This window comes from Manis pentadactyla, chromosome 11, assembly GCF_030020395.1.
Source record: "Manis pentadactyla isolate mManPen7 chromosome 11, mManPen7.hap1, whole genome shotgun sequence".
NCBI lineage: Eukaryota > Metazoa > Chordata > Mammalia > Pholidota > Manidae > Manis > Manis pentadactyla.
The window spans coordinates 92,352,402-92,371,092 of record NC_080029.1 but is presented as its reverse complement, the minus strand read 5'-3'; the positions used below and the strand labels follow the sequence as shown (position 1 = coordinate 92,371,092).

The 18,691-nt window shown below is 32.9% G+C and overlaps 1 protein-coding gene across 3 annotated transcripts in view; it reads left to right on the top strand.

Annotated features, from left to right (window-relative positions):
* Positions 1-18,691, top strand: part of UBR1 (ubiquitin protein ligase E3 component n-recognin 1) — a 200,475-nt gene that overhangs the window by 102,366 nt on the left and 79,418 nt on the right. For all 3 annotated transcript variants that reach the window (XM_036923690.2, XM_057488747.1, XM_057488746.1), the window contains exons 18-27: positions 1,227-1,292; positions 1,552-1,653; positions 3,187-3,250; positions 5,270-5,394; positions 7,181-7,233; positions 8,321-8,423; positions 9,330-9,378; positions 9,777-9,931; positions 14,982-15,081; positions 16,019-16,128. In XM_036923690.2, coding sequence (XP_036779585.2) covers positions 1,227-1,292; positions 1,552-1,653; positions 3,187-3,250; positions 5,270-5,394; positions 7,181-7,233; positions 8,321-8,423; positions 9,330-9,378; positions 9,777-9,931; positions 14,982-15,081; positions 16,019-16,128 — 927 coding nt within the window. The remainder of the gene's footprint in view (positions 1-1,226; positions 1,293-1,551; positions 1,654-3,186; positions 3,251-5,269; positions 5,395-7,180; positions 7,234-8,320; positions 8,424-9,329; positions 9,379-9,776; positions 9,932-14,981; positions 15,082-16,018; positions 16,129-18,691) is intronic.

Genomic DNA, 18,691 nt, shown 5'->3' with positions numbered 1-18,691 from the left:
GTAAAGATACCACTTGGGAGAAAAATCATGTTATGATTGATGGTAGAAATTGGTTTACTTTTATTGAAGTGGGTATTTTAAACTAAAGAAAACAATTCTTTTGTTATGCATGTCAAAAATAATTACTAATAAAGAGCATTTTTAACTCTGAAGTGTTTTCATGCCGTATTTCACTTTATCCTCAAAATTATCTTAAAATGATTCACATATTTATAACTTAAGTTTTTTTATTGAAGTATAATTGAGATACAATATCCTATTAGTCTCAGGTGTACAGTAATGATTTTTTGATACTTTTATACATTATGAAGTGATGCCCATGAAAGTCTAGTTATCTATCATCTGTCACCATATAATTTTTACAATATATTATTGACTGTATTCTCTATGCTATACATTACAACCCCATGACTTATTTATTTTATAATTAGAAGTTTATACCTCCTAATCCCCTTCACCTGTTTCTTGTGCCCACAAATAGGTAACCATTTGTTTCTTGTATCTGTGAGTCTGTTTCTGTTTTGTTTTGTTTGTTCATGCATTTTGTTTTTCAATTCCACATATAAGTGAAGTATTTATTTGTTTTTCTCTGTCTGACTTATTTCACTTAGCATAATACCATCTAGACCCATCCATTTGTCACAAATGGCAAGATTTCGTTCTTTTAAATGGCTGAGCAATATTCCATTGTATATACACATATATTACATCTTCTTTATCCATTCATCAATTAATTGATTTAGGTTGCTTCCATATCTTGCCTATTGTAAATCATGCTGCAATAAACATAGGGGTACATTTATCTTTTTGACTTGGTGTTTTTGTTTTCTTTGGGTAAACACCTAGAAGTAGAACTGCTGGATTGTATCATAGTTCTATTTTTAAGTTTCTGAGGAACCTCTATACTGTTTTTTGTAGTGGCTTAACTAATTTAAATTCCTATCAGCAGTGCACAAGAGTTTTCTTTTCTTCATGTCTATGCCTTTTTTTTTTTTTTTGTCTTTTTGATAATAGCCAGTCTGAGACTATTATAGGTATAAGGAGATATGGTAGCACATTGTGGTTTTGATTTGCATTTCCCTGGTAATTAGTGATTGCAACTTTTTTGCCACTAAGGAGTTCTTAGGGTTTCTAGTTTAGAGAAAGTTTTAAGAATAGTTTTTGTTGAGACTTCTGTTTGAAATAAAGTAATTCTTTTAGCTTCTATTCTACCTTTTATTTTATAGGTGTTTTATTACCAAGATGTTAAGTGCAGAGAAGAAATGTATGATAAAGATATCATCATGCTTCAGGTACCCATTTAAATTATTTTTGATATTTATGTCTTTACCTTCCTTCATAGGTTCCTTGTAAAAAAAGAGAAGGTATTATAATTATTTTTAACCTTGTGTACATTTTTCTTATTGTCAAAACTGAATACAGTATCATAGAAATGGAAGGGATTACTACATTATCTTCTGCAGACTTTATAATTTTTCTGACAGTCCTATTAGTGACAAAATATTTATCCACTTAATACATGAGAACTGTGATGCTGGATTTCTTTTACAGGTTGGAGCATCTTTAATGGATCCCAACAAGTTTTTGTTACTTATACTTCAGAGGTATGAACTTGCTGATGCTTTTAACAAGACCATTTCCACAAAAGACCAGGTAAGTAACAGAGACTGTTATGTGAATTAATTCCAAAGAAAATATTGAAGTTAAAAATTTTGATCATATTTAAGATTTTTATTTCTTTATAACTCCAAAAATCACATATGTACATGACACGCATATATATATATCTGCATATATGTGCATATACTTTTTACTCTGCAAAAATTAAAATACATAGGTTAACAAAAAGAAGATGAAAAATCATATAAAACACTGCCTTCTAGAAATATCATAAAGTTTTGCTGTCTTGTTTGTTTTTAAAGCAAAAACTGGATCATTTTGTATGTACTATTTTGTAATTTGCTTCCTGAGCTTAGAAAAATACTGTGATAGGTTTTTCTTGTCACTAAATAAATGCACAACTACATCATCGTTTTTTTACATCATAATTTTTAAAGGCTGTATAGTATTGGGCTGTATGAGCACATCATACATTAGTCCCCTATTGCTGAAGAGGGTTTTTTTTTTAGTTTTTGATTTTATAAACTATTTTTCTGTACCTCAAGGTTTAAACACTTGCCTCACTATTTTATTAAGGTAAATTCTTAGAAATGGATTTGCTGTTGAAAATAGTGTGCTTTTCCTTAAGACTATTAATATATATTGTCAAATTGCTCTCAGAAAAGTTACTCCAATTTAAGCTCTCTGTAGCAGTATGTACATCTGTAATGGCACTGTTACTTTTATCTTTGTTGATCTGATAGGTGAAAGAGGGTATGTCATTTTTATACTTATACTTCTTTATCAGTTAATTTGACATGTTTTCATGATTATTGACCTTTTTTTCCTATTTAATAGTGAATTATCTGTTCCTGTCCTTCACTCTTTTTGTTCTTATAAAAGTTCCTTATTTAGTAAGGATATTAATTCTTCATTTAATGTATTTGTTACATTTTTCACAGTTTATAATTTGTCTCATGGAGTTTTGTCACATCTTCAGTGTTTTAATATTTGATACCAGCTTATACATAGAGTAGCTCTTGACTGTTTTGAATTTATGAATCACATCATTTTATTCTTTCAAATTAGAAGTCACATGCAAAGGATCAAAGAATGAGATACAAAATACAAAGCTAATTTTTAATCATTTTATATTCAGTGAAAATGAATACCTAGTTTACTACAGTGCTTAAATAAGAGGTGTATTAGGAAATGGTACTGTCACCATAACTGTTTGGTATCTATTTGAAGCCATAGTCTCACCAACCCAGGTAAGAAGGAAACCAGTAATAGAGGAAAAGTTAAAGATTAGAATTAATTTCTTGACGTAAGGTTATATGGGGAATAATGATAATGAAAACAATAATATTTAGTAATTGTTACTGAGTTCTTATTATATGCTGGGTATTATGAATCTCGTTAAATTTGATATCAAAAAAGAGAATTATTCACCTCATAATTCTGTTGCTCTGGTCTGATAGAAAATACTGGACTGGATGGACCATGAGTCTGATACAGAACTGTATATTTTATGGAAGCAGTTAGTTCTTACATAACTAATTTGTTCTTTTTGAATTGATTTTATAGGATTTGATTAAACAATACAATACATTAATAGAAGAAATGCTTCAAGTCCTCATCTATATTGTGGGTAAGATTAAAATATGTTTTGAAGCAGAACCTGGGTTGCTTTTTAGAGAAAACATTAATAAGAATTGTTACTTATCATTTTACTCTTTTCCCAAATACAGCATAAAATATTAGAGATTAATGTTACTGGTATGATTGGTATGTTTAGAAACCTACTTTTAAGAAAGAACAGCTAGTACATCTTTATTTTTCAGTACCTCATTTGTAATTGTTCAGACTTGTTTATAAAGGTCTGGAATATAATTATCCTAGTTAAAAATGTAGATGAAAAGTACCTATTCATTTGAGTGCTAAAAATTTTACATAAATATGAAACTTCAGTATAACATAGGCCTAAGTAAAAACATCTTTTCATTGTGTCTCTATTAAATCACCTTGTGCAAATATTGGCCATACTTTTATTTTTGTATATTCTACATTATAGTCTTTTGTTGATTTTACCAGCTAAGTAGAAGTTCTTGACTTCTCATTCTGTCTCTTGTTTCAGTCACTACTTTGTATTAATAGTTCCTAGTGAGGATTCTAGATTAGCTAAATCTGGAAACACGGGTTCCTTTTACTTGTTTGTCAGAGAGGTGGTTGCTGAACTAGCTGCTTGTCTTAGCAGGAAGTGTGGTAAGCTTTCGTTGCTAAGTGAGATATAACTCTTCCTGTTCAGAATATACCATTGGACACTGATGAAAAAATAGTTAAATTAAAAATGTATTAAAGACTTTTAAGTTGATGATATACTTTCTTTCACTATGAGAACTTGAGGGGAATTTTTGTTTGTTCTTGAAATATTGTATGAAAACTTTCTAATACTGTACTTTATATTTGCTGTTCTATATTTTTACCATTTTATTGCTATTATTGTTTTGCTGTTATTGTGTTTACCCAAATTTATTAGGTTTTTCCTTAATCATATTAACCATGATTTTTAGTTAATACTTGCTGTATTCCTGAAAGTAAGTCTATTACTTTCAAGAGTCAACATTAAAAAAAAAGTTACATATAGAAAATTTCTGGTTTTATAAGAGAAAACATTATGAAGTAGAAAGAGATTCAAATTAGAAATCAGAAGATCTAGTCTTGGTCTTGCTATCAGCTATTAAGACCATGCCGTTTACTTTCTTTGGGCCTCAAATTCCTGATTTTTAAAATGTGAAGGCAAGCTACATGATCTCTATGGTTCCTTCTAGCACTAAACTTCTAGGGAATACTGTTTTTGGCAAAAAAAATTTGTTTTACAAATGTAAAGAGGAATGGGTCTCTTGGAAATGAACTCATTTAACAAAAAGGCATACTTTGGATAATTTGTAGAATTTGTCACATCTCTTAGGCAAAGAATCCCTGTCTTTGTAATAAGATAGGACTTTGTACACATGTTATAGTGTTGAAGATCAGTGGTGACAGAAGGCCTTCTTGAGGTAATGGGAATTAGATGCAGTTGACACCAATGAAATCCCCATAATCAATTTAGCTATGTTCTCTCTTCATTTGGCAGTTTATTGAGATGAAAAATGAAAATGTGGTATGTGGGCAACAGCAATCATTCCTGATACATATTTCTGTTTTGTCATTTAACCCATACAGACATTTTTTTAAAGCATTTTGTTTTTCAGTTTTTACTTTGGTCTTTCTTAAATAATAAGTAGAGACAAAATTGAGGAAAATCTTGAAAGAAAAGCTACTGGTCAATGATTGCCACTGCTCATTCAATGCTATCTGCCTTATTTTCTGGATTAGAAACACATGCTAATTTAATTGAGGGGCCTTGTCGATAATGTGTGTGTGTGTGTGTGTGCGCACGCGCGTGCATGCATGTGTAAGACCTGTGTTCTTCAGATCTTTTCATTTTTCTTCCTTTGTTTTTTGGCAAATAGACTTGTTCAGATTCAGGGACTGTCCAAATAATTTTTGGTCCCTCTCTCATAGACTTAATTTAATGCAATGTTCTGTGTGTAAGTGCTCCTAATGGGAAGACATTTAAAAAGAAAGCAATTAATTGTTTTACTTTTTTTTGCATTGTTTGTATTAGGAGAGCGTTATGTACCTGGTGTGGGAAATGTGACCAAAGAAGAGGTCACAATGAGAGAAATCATTCACTTGCTTTGTATTGAACCTATGCCACACAGTGCCATTGCCAAAAATTTACCTGAGAATGTAAGTCCAATTTTGGTTTTCACTCTATTCAACTCAAGATGGGATAGTCTTTTTTTTCTTCCATTGGAAACTATTCTGAAGTTTTAGGAAAATTTTTTCAGTGAATTTTGCAGCTATAAAACTATTGCCATTCACTCTTTAGTGGTATAAACTTTAATTCTGGCCTTGAGGCATTGAGAACCATTTTAGAAAAGCATTCTATTTAGAAAACACTGTAGAGCAAGAAACTCCATGACTTTTGACTTTTTTTATGTACTTTAAAGTAAGGCTTCTCCAGAGGAAAAGGGGGCTCCCTGAAATATTGAGACTGTTTGGGTGATGTGTTAGTCTGGATCTTTTGAGAAGCAAATGTAAAGATAGAACATTTAAGATTTTATTAGGAACAATGCCTATGAGAGAAGGCAATGCTGCAAAAACTGAGAGAGCCATCAGACTGTGATGCAAAGTCTGACTCCAGGTGAAAGAAAGAGGGAAGTTCAGTTAGATAGAAGCATCCTAGGCTTCTGGCTAGTCTGGTCAAGGAGTGATGCCTTCTCACATCTCTCAGAATGAACCTACATTAGCATTTCTATTCCCTCTAATTGGAGGTCTACAGAGTGCAATACTCGTGGCCACCACAGGTGATATTTCTGTTTTTGTACATAATGATAATGGAGTGATAGTACTAAAGATTCTGGGTCTCATATTTTTCCCCCTGAGATTTAATTATGAGTTAGAACAATGATTCTTAAAAGAGAGTTAGGCTTATTTGTACCATCAAGGCTTTCCAGGGAAGTAGCATAGAGATGAGCTTTTCCTGTTGGTAATTTCCCCCCAGATTATTTGTATCTTTTTCTAGTTTCACTATTAACTGATTCTCAAACTGTAACTATTTGGCATTTCACCTTCTTAATTTTTGCATATCCATCTGCTAATTTTATAATTATTAATATATTTTAAGTCACATCTGTCCTTACCATCTTTCTAAGCAATAATATCATTAAATAGTAGGATTTGCATTCTAGATTTTTTTCTTAGTACATATTAAAATAAGTGAATAACTATTCAAAATCTGAAAAAATATGGAACAGTGTGCCACCTAAAATAATTTTATATACCCCCAGTGATAGCCATACGATGCTTTGAAAAGAAAGTCAGGGAATGCCCTAACTTTTTATTGCTAACCCCAAGCACATTTTTTTAAAGGAGGCTAAAATTCTTAAATTTTACAAGACAATAAGTATCTTTTAGCTTATTTTAGTATATTGATGAGGCCCTTATCCTGATTTTAAATGACTACATAAAGTAATAATATTCCTTGTTCAAGGAAAAGTTCAAGCCAGTCAGAAAATTGAGGAAGCCAGAATACATTTGGATAGTCACATATGTGTTTTGCAATAGATCCCATTTATTTTGTTAACCTTGGTTTTAGGAATTAACACAGCATAGGCATACACTTAAGTGATGTGGGTAATACACATACTACATAAAGAAAAGCTCCTTTTCTTTGAACTTACTGGGTGAGTGTGCGTGTGTGTTCGTGTACGTGTATATATGTACACACATATGAGGGCAAATTTAGATTAAATCTCTTCTTTAAGCAGTTATACACGCATCTTATCTCTGTTAAGAAATTGGTCTCTTAAAGCTAATTGGTTTTAGACCTAATTTTTTATATCAGAAGTTGATCTTGTTTTATTATTTACAAAATAATTCAGCAATGCTGTTTAAATGTATTTCGTTTCATAGTAAGAGAAGAAAAAGTCATTACATGAAGGTAAAAATGACAAATACATTGTTTTAACAGGAAAATAATGAAACTGGTTTAGAGAATGTCATTAACAAAGTGGCCACATTTAAGTAAGTACTAATATTTCTGTTTATTCTGAGTAGTAGACCAATCTTTGTTTTCCTACTTTTTACACTTTGTAGAAGCTCTGAAGTTCTTGTGTCAGGTCCTAAGAACAAGAATAAAGATTAGAAACGGTGATAATAAGGGCACACAGTAGGCATTTTACATGTTTGTTACAAAATGAGTATTTTTGGCAGGTGAATGAGAAATGTCCATTTGTGGTATTAGATGACTTAGATAGGACAAAAACAAAGAAGACTTTCTGATAGTCTCTTTCCCGTTGATTTTAAAGCATGATTTCATTTATTCTATGAACTTCAATTTTATATAATAATTTTAGACTTTTCTCTGGTAAGAGTAAAACAATATTTTATTGTCCTTTGATTTTCGAGATATATAAAATGGAAATAGGTTTTTAAGTGGATTAATTCTTGAAATTTAAAAAATTGATACTGTAGTGAATTTCTACTTTATAGTATTGTATTTATAGATAAATTATAGTTTCAAAAGTTTTTTAAATAGGATATAACTTTCTTATGCTCTATTAATGTTCACTGAAATATGCACTTAAGAATTAAATAGAAAATAAAAACAGTTTTATGTGAACAGCAAGTATGGTATGCTCCTTTTTGCCTTGAACTTGTCCTAATTGTGTTAGATAGAGGACTCGATATATTTTCATATACAGTTTGCTAAAGAGATAATATCTCACCACCATTGTAGATCTGATCTTAGACAATGCCGTGTGCTTTAGTTGAACAGGCAACCTTTAGGCTTCAGAGGCTAAAAAGGAAGCCGTAGGGATTTAAGTAGGGCATGAGATCAGGTCTATATAATGTAAGAAACTTCCTCAAGTTTATTTGAATTTCATAATTAAAAAACATAGCCTAACTGTTATCAGGACTTTGAGCTTACAATGTAGGTATTAATTTTATTATTGGAGTGAAATTTGTCATTTCAGTTTAAGCAAGCTAAGAGATACGATTATGTTTTCTTCCTTTAGATTTTGACTTTTAGATTAATTTTTAGGTTCTTATTTTATCTGTATTCTGTACCTCAAGAACAGTGCAATTCATCTCTTCATTTTCTATTTAGGAAACCAGGTGTATCAGGCCATGGAGTTTATGAATTGAAAGATGAATCACTGAAAGACTTCAATATATACTTTTATCATTACTCTAAAACACAACATAGCAAGGTAGGAAAAGGATTCTTTTCAGTAAACAAATCTGAATGTTTTAAGCTTTCTAACTCCACAGAGAAATTTCTGGTTTTTCTATACTTTCATACTGGTGTTCTCATTAACCTTGGTTTTAGGAATTAACACAGCATAGGCATACACTTAAGTGATGTGGGTAATACACATACTACATAAAGAAAAGCTCCTTTTCACCCAAGGATCATCATCTCACCCAAGGATCAATAATGTTATCTAGTATATAGGCAATATTCAAAAAATCCTAATTATACCAAAAATATCCTTTATAACCGTCTTAGGGGAGGGATGATTCAGTGATCATTCACTTCATTTGGTGTCATGTTTCTGTTGTCTCCTTTAATTTAGGATAATTTTGGCTTTTTGTCTTTCATAACATGGACATTTATGCAGAATACAAGCTAGTTGTCTTTTAGAATACCCTACATTCTGGATATGTTTGATTATATTCTCATGATTAGATTCAAGTTAAACATTTTGCGACAAGAATACTGCCTAGGTGATAGATTGCATGATATCAGTGGGTACATACAATCTATTTGTTGTATTCAGGCTGATGTTAAGTTTGATCACTTAGTTAAGGTGATGTGTGGCTTTGTCCTTATTAAACTAATAATTTTCAGGGAGATTACAAGTGCGCTGATATAATAGGCACTAGGTAAATATTGCTGGCTGAAAGAAGGGCAACTAAATTCTTGACAAGGGATATTACCCATCTGTTTGTAGTGGCCTTCCCTAGGACAGCCATTTTGTTTCTTGGACAAGGTAGCATTTTTAACACATACTCCAGTATATAAAGTATTTTGGTAGGTTACCTCCTCAAAGTATTCCATTTGTTTCATGCTTGCCAAGCAGTATATTTAAAGATCAACTTTTTTTTTAATATAGGCCGAACATATGCAGAAGAAAAGGAGAAAACAAGAAAACAAAGATGAAGGTAAAAAGTGAGATTCTGAATTGACTCATTTTGACTGTGTTCTGTGGTTTTATATTAGCAAAGCATAAAGTATTTTGTGTTTTGTTGTTGTTTTTTGAGAATGGGCAATTCACGGAGGTGCAAAAAACCCTTTGTTTCTTGTTCACTTAGTAGGGTATGACCTAGATCAGTAGTGATAGAATTTTAAATTCATAGTAAGTGGATTTTATTTTGGGTGACTGACAGTGACTTATATTTCCCTTGGCATTGATGTTTTCATTGCTTTAAATGTAACAAAAATCATGTGTTGTTGCTTTGTATGTAATATGAGATTTTGACATTTGCAGCTTATTATATAGGATAACCCAAGTAAAAATGTACCTGTTTATCTTCTGTTATCCATCTCCTATCCCCTATAGCATTACCACCACCACCACCTCCTGAATTCTGCCCTGCTTTCAGCAAAGTTATTAACCTTCTCAATTGTGATATCATGATGTACATTCTGAGGACTATATTTCAACGGGCAGTAGACACAGATTCTAACTTGTGGACTGAAGGGATGCTCCAGATGGTATGTATACCTGAAATATTTTCTCTACCTCAAATATTTTATCTATTTTAGAGTTCTTGGAGGTCTGGAGAAGATACGTAGTCTAATTTTTCTAACTTCCGTCAGAACCACAACTGAGACCTGAGCACCTGAGAGCTAGGGTCGTTAAAAATTGCTTGGTTGTGGCATAGATTTCCTTAATGACACATTCTCATGCCTTTACTATTCTTACTCTTGGGAACCACTATATTTTTAATAAATAAAATGGCCCGCACCTGCTAATAATAAATTGGCATGTTATTACTACATCATAATTTTCTGTATTTCTTATTTCACTTGTATTATGAGGAGGCAGTATAATACAGATTTGAAGACCAACAGGTCTAGGCTTGAATCTTGGGTTACCCTACTTTCTATTTAGGAGCAAAGAACAATTTCTCTATTCCTAAAATTGGTATAAGTGTAATTATTCATAGACTTGTTATGAGAATTAGCTTGTTAAGTAGAAGCAGCTATTCTTGATATTGTTAAAGATAAATCACATAATAATGTCACCTTTGATAACTGTAACTGGATATTTATTTAGCACTGCCTTAATTTTCTTTTGCTATTGGTCTGAAGGCTCTAAATGCTATCATACTATACGTGTATCTCAATTTTTGTTGCTCAGTTGTTTTGTTATTCCTCAGTGGCAAATACATGAAGTGAAAAATTTCAAACAAAACTTTTGAAATCAAATGCTGTTATATCTCTTGCTGTCTCCCAGTGCTCTTCCTAGGAAATAAGCACTGTTAAAGGTTTATATCTTCTGGAAATCATTCTATGTTAGTACATATAGACCTACCTCATTCTTTATAACTGCATATTCATTGCATGGATATTTTTAATATATTTAACCAGTCTCCTATTAATAGACATTTAGGTTGTGTTCAGGTCTTGTATGATAAAGAACACTAAAATGAATATCCTTGTACATATATATCTTTGCATACTTGAATCCATCTATTGTACTAATTCCTAGTACTAGGTCTGTAGCTTTACCTTTTTGATATGTACTCTCAAATTGGCCTCCAAAAATGTCTACCCCAATTTACTTTCCCATCACCAGTGTGGTGAAAAGTGCCTGCTTTCCATCATATCTGCCAGCTCTGTATTTTCCTAAACTCTAAAATTTTTGCCCTCTAATAAGTGAAAATAGGCTGATCTTATTTCAGTTCACACTTTTTAAATTAAATGAGGTTGAATATTTTTTATATGTGTATTTATAATTTTCTCTGTGAACTGCTTGTTCATAACCTGTGCCTATTTTTTACCAATCAGATTGCTTGTTTTAATATCTCTGTTAAAAATAGATCTGCCTGGTTCTAAGAGGAAAGTATGTATCAATTCAGGCTTACTTCAAGAAAGAAGAACAATCCCAAATGAACAGTTTAAACTCACAATTAATGAAATTAGAGAAAGAAGAACAAATGAGGCCCAAAGTCAGGAGAAGGAAAGACATAATAAAGATCAGAGCAGAAATAAATAAAATTGAGAAGAAAAAAACAATAGAAAGAATCAGTGAAACCAGGACTTGTTCTTTGAGAAAATAAACAAAATAGATAAACCCCTAGCCAGACTTATCAAGAAAAAAAAGAGAGTGTACACACATAAACAGAATCAGAAATGAAAAAGGAAAAATCACAATGGACACCATGGAAATACAAAGAATTATTAGAGAATACTATGAAAAATTATATGCCAATAAATTTTACAACCTAGAAAAATGGACAACTTTCTAGAAAAATACAACCTTGCAAGGCTGACCTAGGAAGAAACAGAAGATCTGAACAGACCAATTACCAGCAATGAAATAGAATTGGGAATCAAAAAACTACCTAAGAACAAAACTCCTGGCCAAATGGCTTCACTGCTGAATTTTATCAAACATTTAAAGAACAGCTAATACCTATCATCCTTAAAGTTTTCCAAAAAGTAGAAGAGGAGGAAATACTTCCAAACTCATTGTATGAGGCCAGCACCACTCTAATACCAAAACCAGGCAAAGACACCACAAAAGAAGAAAATTATGGACAAACATCTCTGATGAACATAGATGCAAAAATCCTCAACAAAAAAACAAATTCAGAAGTACATCAAAAAGTCATCCATCATGATCAAGTGGGATTTATTCTAGGGATGCAAAGATAGTACAATATTCGAAAATCAATCAACATCATACGTCATATCAACAAGACAAAAGTCACATGATTGTCTCAATAGATGCTGAAAAAGCATTTGACAAAACTCAACACGCATTCATGATAAAAACTCAACAAAATGAGTATAGAGGGTGTGGAGAAAGTGAAGGTTCCTATGCCAGGATTCTCACCTGGGCCTGGTTGGCTTGCTTAACACACACGTGTACGCAAAACATTGTTATTGATCCTATATAAAGAGCTCTGCCCAGTGCTCTGGGCTGCACAGCTGCAAAGCTATAGGAGAGTAGAGACTGGAGTGGTGGGCAGCACTGAGAACAGAGATTGAGATGGCTGCAAGGGCAGAGAGGCCCAGAGGCAGGGACTGCCTTGCTGCATGCAGACTTGCTCTGAGTGGATTAGAGTCTAGTCATTGACCTGCCACCATGGGAATAAAGTTGGGTATAAACCTTTTCACCCCAAGAACATTCCACTGTTATTTTTTCAATCTCATTAAGTCAATAGTGAACTTGTTCATGGCTTAAACCCACTGGCAAGACAGAGGGTAAGTACCTCAATATAATAAAGGCCATATGCAACAAACCCACATCCAATATAATACTTAACAGCAAAAAGCTGAAAGCTTTTCCTCTAAGGTTGGGAATAAGACCAGGATGCCCACTTCACCACTTTTATTCAACATAACAGTGAGGTCCTAGCCACAGCAATCAGACAATACAAAGAAATAAAAGACATCCAAATTGGTAAGGAAGAAGTTAAACTGCCACTATTGGCAGATGACATGATATTATACATAGAAAACCCTAAAGATTGCACCAAAAAACTATTAGAACTAATAACTGAATTCAGCAAACTTGCAGAATACAAAACTCATACACTGAAATCTGTTGCATTCCTATATACTAACAATGAATTAGCAGAAAGAGAAATCAGGAAAACAACTCCATTTATAATTGAATCAAAAAGAATAAAATACCTAGGAATAAACCTAGCCAAGGAGATGAAAGACCTATACTCTGAAAACTACAGGACACTCATGAGAGACATTAAAGAAGACACCAATAAATGGAAGTACATTCCATGCTCATGGATAGGAGGAATTAATGTCATCAAAATGGCCATCCTGCCTAATAAAGCAATCTACAGATTCAATGCAATCCCTATCAAAATACCAACAGCATTCTTCAACAAACTGGAACAAATTGTTCTAAACTTCATATGAAATCACAAAAGACACCAAATAGCCAAAGCAATCCTGAGAAGGAAGAATAAAGCTGGGGGGATTATGCTCCCTGACTAAAAGCTTTACTACAAAGCCACAGTAATCGAGATGATTTGGTACTGGTGCAAGAACAAACCTATAGATCAGTGGAACAGAATAGAGAGCCCAGATATACACCCATGCATATATGGTCAATAAATATATGATAAAGGAGCCATGAATATACACTGGGGAAAAGATAGCTGCTTCAACAACTGGTGTTAGCAAAATTAGATTGCTATATGTTTAAGAGAATGAAACTGGATTACTGTTTAACCCCATACACCAAAGTAAACTCGAAATGGATTAAAGACTTGAATGTAAGGCATGAAACCATAAAGCTCCTAGAGGGAAACATAGGCAAAAATCTCTTGAATATAAACATGAACAACTTTTTCCTGAAAACATCTCAGGCAAGGGAAACAAAATCAAACATGAACAAATGGGATTACATCGAACTAAAAAGTTTCAGCTCAGCAAATGACACCAACAGCAGTACAAAAAGGCATCATATAGTATGGGAGAATATATTTGTAAATGACTTATCTGATAAGGGGTTAATATCCAAAATGTATAAAGAACTCAAACACCTCAACACCCAAAAAACACATAACACGATGAACAAATGGGTGGAGGATCTGAACAGACACTTCACCAAAGAAGTAATTCAGATGGCCAACAGGCACATGAAAAGATGCTTCACATCCCTAATCATCAGGAAAATGCAAATTAAAACCACAGTGGGGTATCATCTCACACCAGTTAGGGTGGCCAACATCAAAAAGACTAGGAACAACAAATGCTGGCAAGGATGCAGAGAAAGGGGAACCCTCTTACACTGCTGGTGGGAATGTAAACTAGTTCAACCATTGTGGAAAGCAGTATGGAGGTTCCTCAAAAAGTAAAAATAGAAAGACCATTTGACCCAGGAATTCCACTCCTAGGAATTTACCTGAAGAAAACAAAACCCCCAATTCAAAAAGACATATGCACCTCTATATTTATCACAGCAGCCAAGATAGGGAAGCAACCTAAGTGTCCATCAGTTGATAATAGATACAAAAGAAGTGGTACATATACACAATGGAATATTTTTCAGCCATAAAAAGAAAATGAATCCTCCCATTTGCAACAACATGGATGGAGCTAGAGGATTTTATGCTCAGTGAAATAAGCCAGGTGGAGAAAGAGAAGTACCAAATGACTTCACTCATTTGTGGAGCATAAAAACAAAGCAAAACTGAAGAAACAGAACAGCAGCAGACTCACAGACTCCAAGAAGGGACTAGTGGTTACCAAAGGGAAGGGATTGGGAGGGTGGTCAGTGAGGGAGGGAGAAGGGGATCAACGGGCACTATAATTCACATTCGTAATATAGGTAGTTCACAGGGAAGGCAGTGCAGCACAGAAAAGACAAGTAATGATTCTATAACATCTCACTGCACTGATAGTGACTGCAGTGGGGTGAGGAATACGGACTTCATAAAACAGGTGAATGTTGAAACCACAATGCTCATGTGAAACCTTCATAAGATTGTATGTCAATGATACTTTAATTATATATATATATCTTCCTGAAGAAGCACAGTTTTAAAGATCTATTTTCCTCCAGGCATTTCATATTCTGGCTTTGGGCTTACTGGAAGAACAGCAACAGCTTCAAAAAATTCCTGAAGAAGAAGTGACATTTGACTTTTACCATAAGGCTTCACGTATGTTTAGTATCATTTTCAACACAGTTTCAGCCAATTACCAGTTTGTAATGGAAAGTTTAGATCATAGAGAGTTTTGATTTGTCCATCCTTAATACTTAGAAACTCTGAAATTGGTTAGATCTTTTTCTAACATCTTTAGTTTTTAACTAATATTTTCAACAATACAGATATATTTTTTAATCCCCTATTACAATCTCTTTATTACATGATTCCTCCACTCCCTTTTTCATGGGGATGCATACATTGGTGGTTTAGTTTCATTCCTTGTCTTATTATTACCAAATACTTGCCACTGTATCAACTATGACATTCACACTACACATCTACAGAAGATATCAATGTTCCTGAATATAAAATGATTGTGGAAATCTGAGTAAATGATAACATTCTCATTTTATACTGTTTTCAACTTGGAAGAATAGAATAGGTTTAGATTAGGTCTTTATTAAATGCTACCTGATTAAGAGTTTTTTCAGAACACATTCCAGGGACATTGAAACCAATATGAAAAAAGCATCTATTTTCTATTTCCATACTGTATTTTTAGATCCTTGAAGACATCATAAGCCTAATCAGTTTATGGTTATAAGATTTTCCATTTCCATATTTTGGGAAGCTTTGGTTCACATTAAGCACTTTTACTAAAGAGTAAGCCAAGTGGAGGAAAGGTGAGAGACAGATCATTAAGGGTAACTTTCACTTAGCCCCAGTGGCAAGTGTGTAAGAGAGACCTAAAGTAATTTAAGTTTTTCAAGTTGTTTAATTGCATACTTAGTACTTCATGTAATTGCATATTCTTCCATTGAAAAAGTAATGTGCCTAAGGAATTGATTGCAAACTTTGGTTATCAATGTGAATGACATTAATTATAAATTATAATTTATACATAATGAACATATTTATTTACAATATGCAATTTTTGTGTTTTAAAAAGGATTGGGAAGTTCAGCCATGAATGCTCAGAATATACAAATGCTATTGGAAAAACTCAAAGGAATTCCCCAGTTAGAAGGCCAGAAGGATATGATAACATGGATACTTCAGGTAAACCAGAAAAATAAACTGATCACATCTTGGTTTAAATATTTAAGAATCCTCTGTTTGCCTCTACAATTAAACCACTATATTCTCCAATTTTAAAGTTATTTACTACTGTTTTTAATGGTCACTCGTATTTTTTCATGCTATTCTATTTTCTGTATGTTTTAATGGAGGGTTTTTAAAAAAAATAAAGATTTATTCATTTGTTTTACTATTCAGCAAACAGATATTGAATACCTACTGTGGGCCATGCTCATTTGTAGACTATGAAAAACACAGAAAAGGTGCTTGCTATTATGCAACATACACTTTAGTAGAGACAACACAATAAACAGGAAAATATCAAGATATTCAGTGGATGAGCAAGGCATAACTTAAGATGGGTAACCAGAAAAGGCCTCTCTTAGGAGGTAACATTGTAACTGAATGGCATGGGACCTGTCTTAGAAAAATCTGGAAGAGTACTCCAGAAAGAAGGAACAGCAATGCAAAAGCTCTAAGGTGTGCAGAAAGAAGGCCAGTGAGACTGAAGATGAAGCGGGAGGGAGAGAAAGAGAGCTGACTGAGGCAACAAGGACAGAGGGGCCACCAGGGGCCAGACCATACAGGACCTCACAGTTCAGTGTCAAGTGGGGATTCGTTTTGAAGACAGTAGGAAAGCACTGAACGATTTTAAGTGATATAATGTGGTTTGTATTTTTACAAGATCACTCTGGCTGCTGTGGGGTAAGTGGGTTATAGAGGACAAGAGTAAAAGCAGGGAAACCATTAGAGGAGGACTGCAGCAATCCTGGTGAGAAATGAGCATGATGTAGGCTGGAATGCAGATTGTGAGAAGCTGGACTGGTTCACATATAATTTGATGGTAGAATCTGTATAGCTGGCCAATAGATTGGATGGAAGTGGAGAGAAATCAAGGAGTCCTGAATTTGGAGCTTGAACTATTGAGTGCATGGCAGTGCCTTTGGAGAGGAATAAGAGGTAGGGAGCAACGCCAGGAATATTACTTTACTAGAAAACCCTCCCCATGGAAAAATGAAGCCAAGGTTATGGAGCTTAGTGTAGTTATTAAAATATTCTAATGTTATTAGCTAGATATTGTTTTAATAATGATAATATAGAGTGGTTATTACATTTATATCAATAGGAAATCTTTGTTCTGATTTGTATTCCAAGAAGTCAGCCTTTTATATTACTAAGAGACACTCCTTAAACAAGCTTGATGTAGTAATTGGATATGTAACTATGAGAAAGTGATGCTATTATTAAGATTTCTCATGAAGTAGATTTCATAAATACTTAATATTTATGTTTAATTTGCCAATACATTTTAAAGTATAAAACAAAAAAAGAAACAAAAGAAGTAGAAAACTATTATACCTTTATTAAGAAAGTAAATTGAATTGTCATTTAATCCATTATTTAATGTCATTTAATACACTCATGATATTATAAATTGGAGATCTATTACTAAAAATTGATTTTCTATTAGAATACCAAAGTTCATTATCAAAATACACAAATACACAAGTATCTACTATAACAAACATTACATATTTTACCCAAATGCTTAATATAAAGTTGTGCTATAAGTTCCTTATGGGAGGTTTTTCCACATGAGACTGAGGCTCCTTCAAAATGTAAGTTTTATGGATGTTTGATCCTATTGCTGAAATCTTGATATTTGTTAAAAAGAAAGATAGATTTGTATAAGTTATGGAAACATCTCCAAAGATAAATAAGTGAAAAAAGAAGGTAGGAAGCACTGTTTATAGTAGGGTTACTTTTTATGAGAATACATGTACACATAAATATATATTCTGATCTTTTTAGGAATACTAATAATCTTAGTTGATTTTGGAGAAAGGGACTACCATCTAGAGAAGGGAGTTTTACTTTCCATTTTGTGTCTTTGTGTTTATATGTGTTTGCACTAAAAACATTATTTTAAATTAAAAATGATTTTTCTCCCTGGCAAAAGCAGAGATAACACTTATGTCTGCAGACTAAATTAGCTGATTTTGCCACCCACAACCTCCTCCTTACCTTACTGCTAATTGATTAAGGGAGATGTTTGTTGCAGTTAAGTCCCTTTTTTATATATATATAAACTCAAGCTATTTTACGTATATGCATATATATAATTGACTCGAACAACTGAGTTTGAAATGCATGGGTCCACTTATACATAGACTTTTTTTCCAATAAATACATTTGAAATTTTTTTAGTGATTTGTCACAAATCATTAAAAAACATTTTCTTAGCTTACTTATAAGAATACAGTATATAATGCACGTAGCATACAGAATAGGTATTAATCAACTATTTATGTCAATGATAAAGCTTCCAGTAAAAATAGGCTTTTAGTAGTTAAATTTCGAAGGAGTCAAAAGTTATACACAGATTTGTGACTGCTCAGAAAGTCAGCACTCCAAATCCCACATTGTTTAATGGTCAACTGTTTATAAATAGCTTTAAGTCAAAGACCTTAGGAGACATGATAACAAAATCAGGTTAGTGAATTTGCCATTTCTAGTCAATCTAAACAGATCTTTTAACATTTCA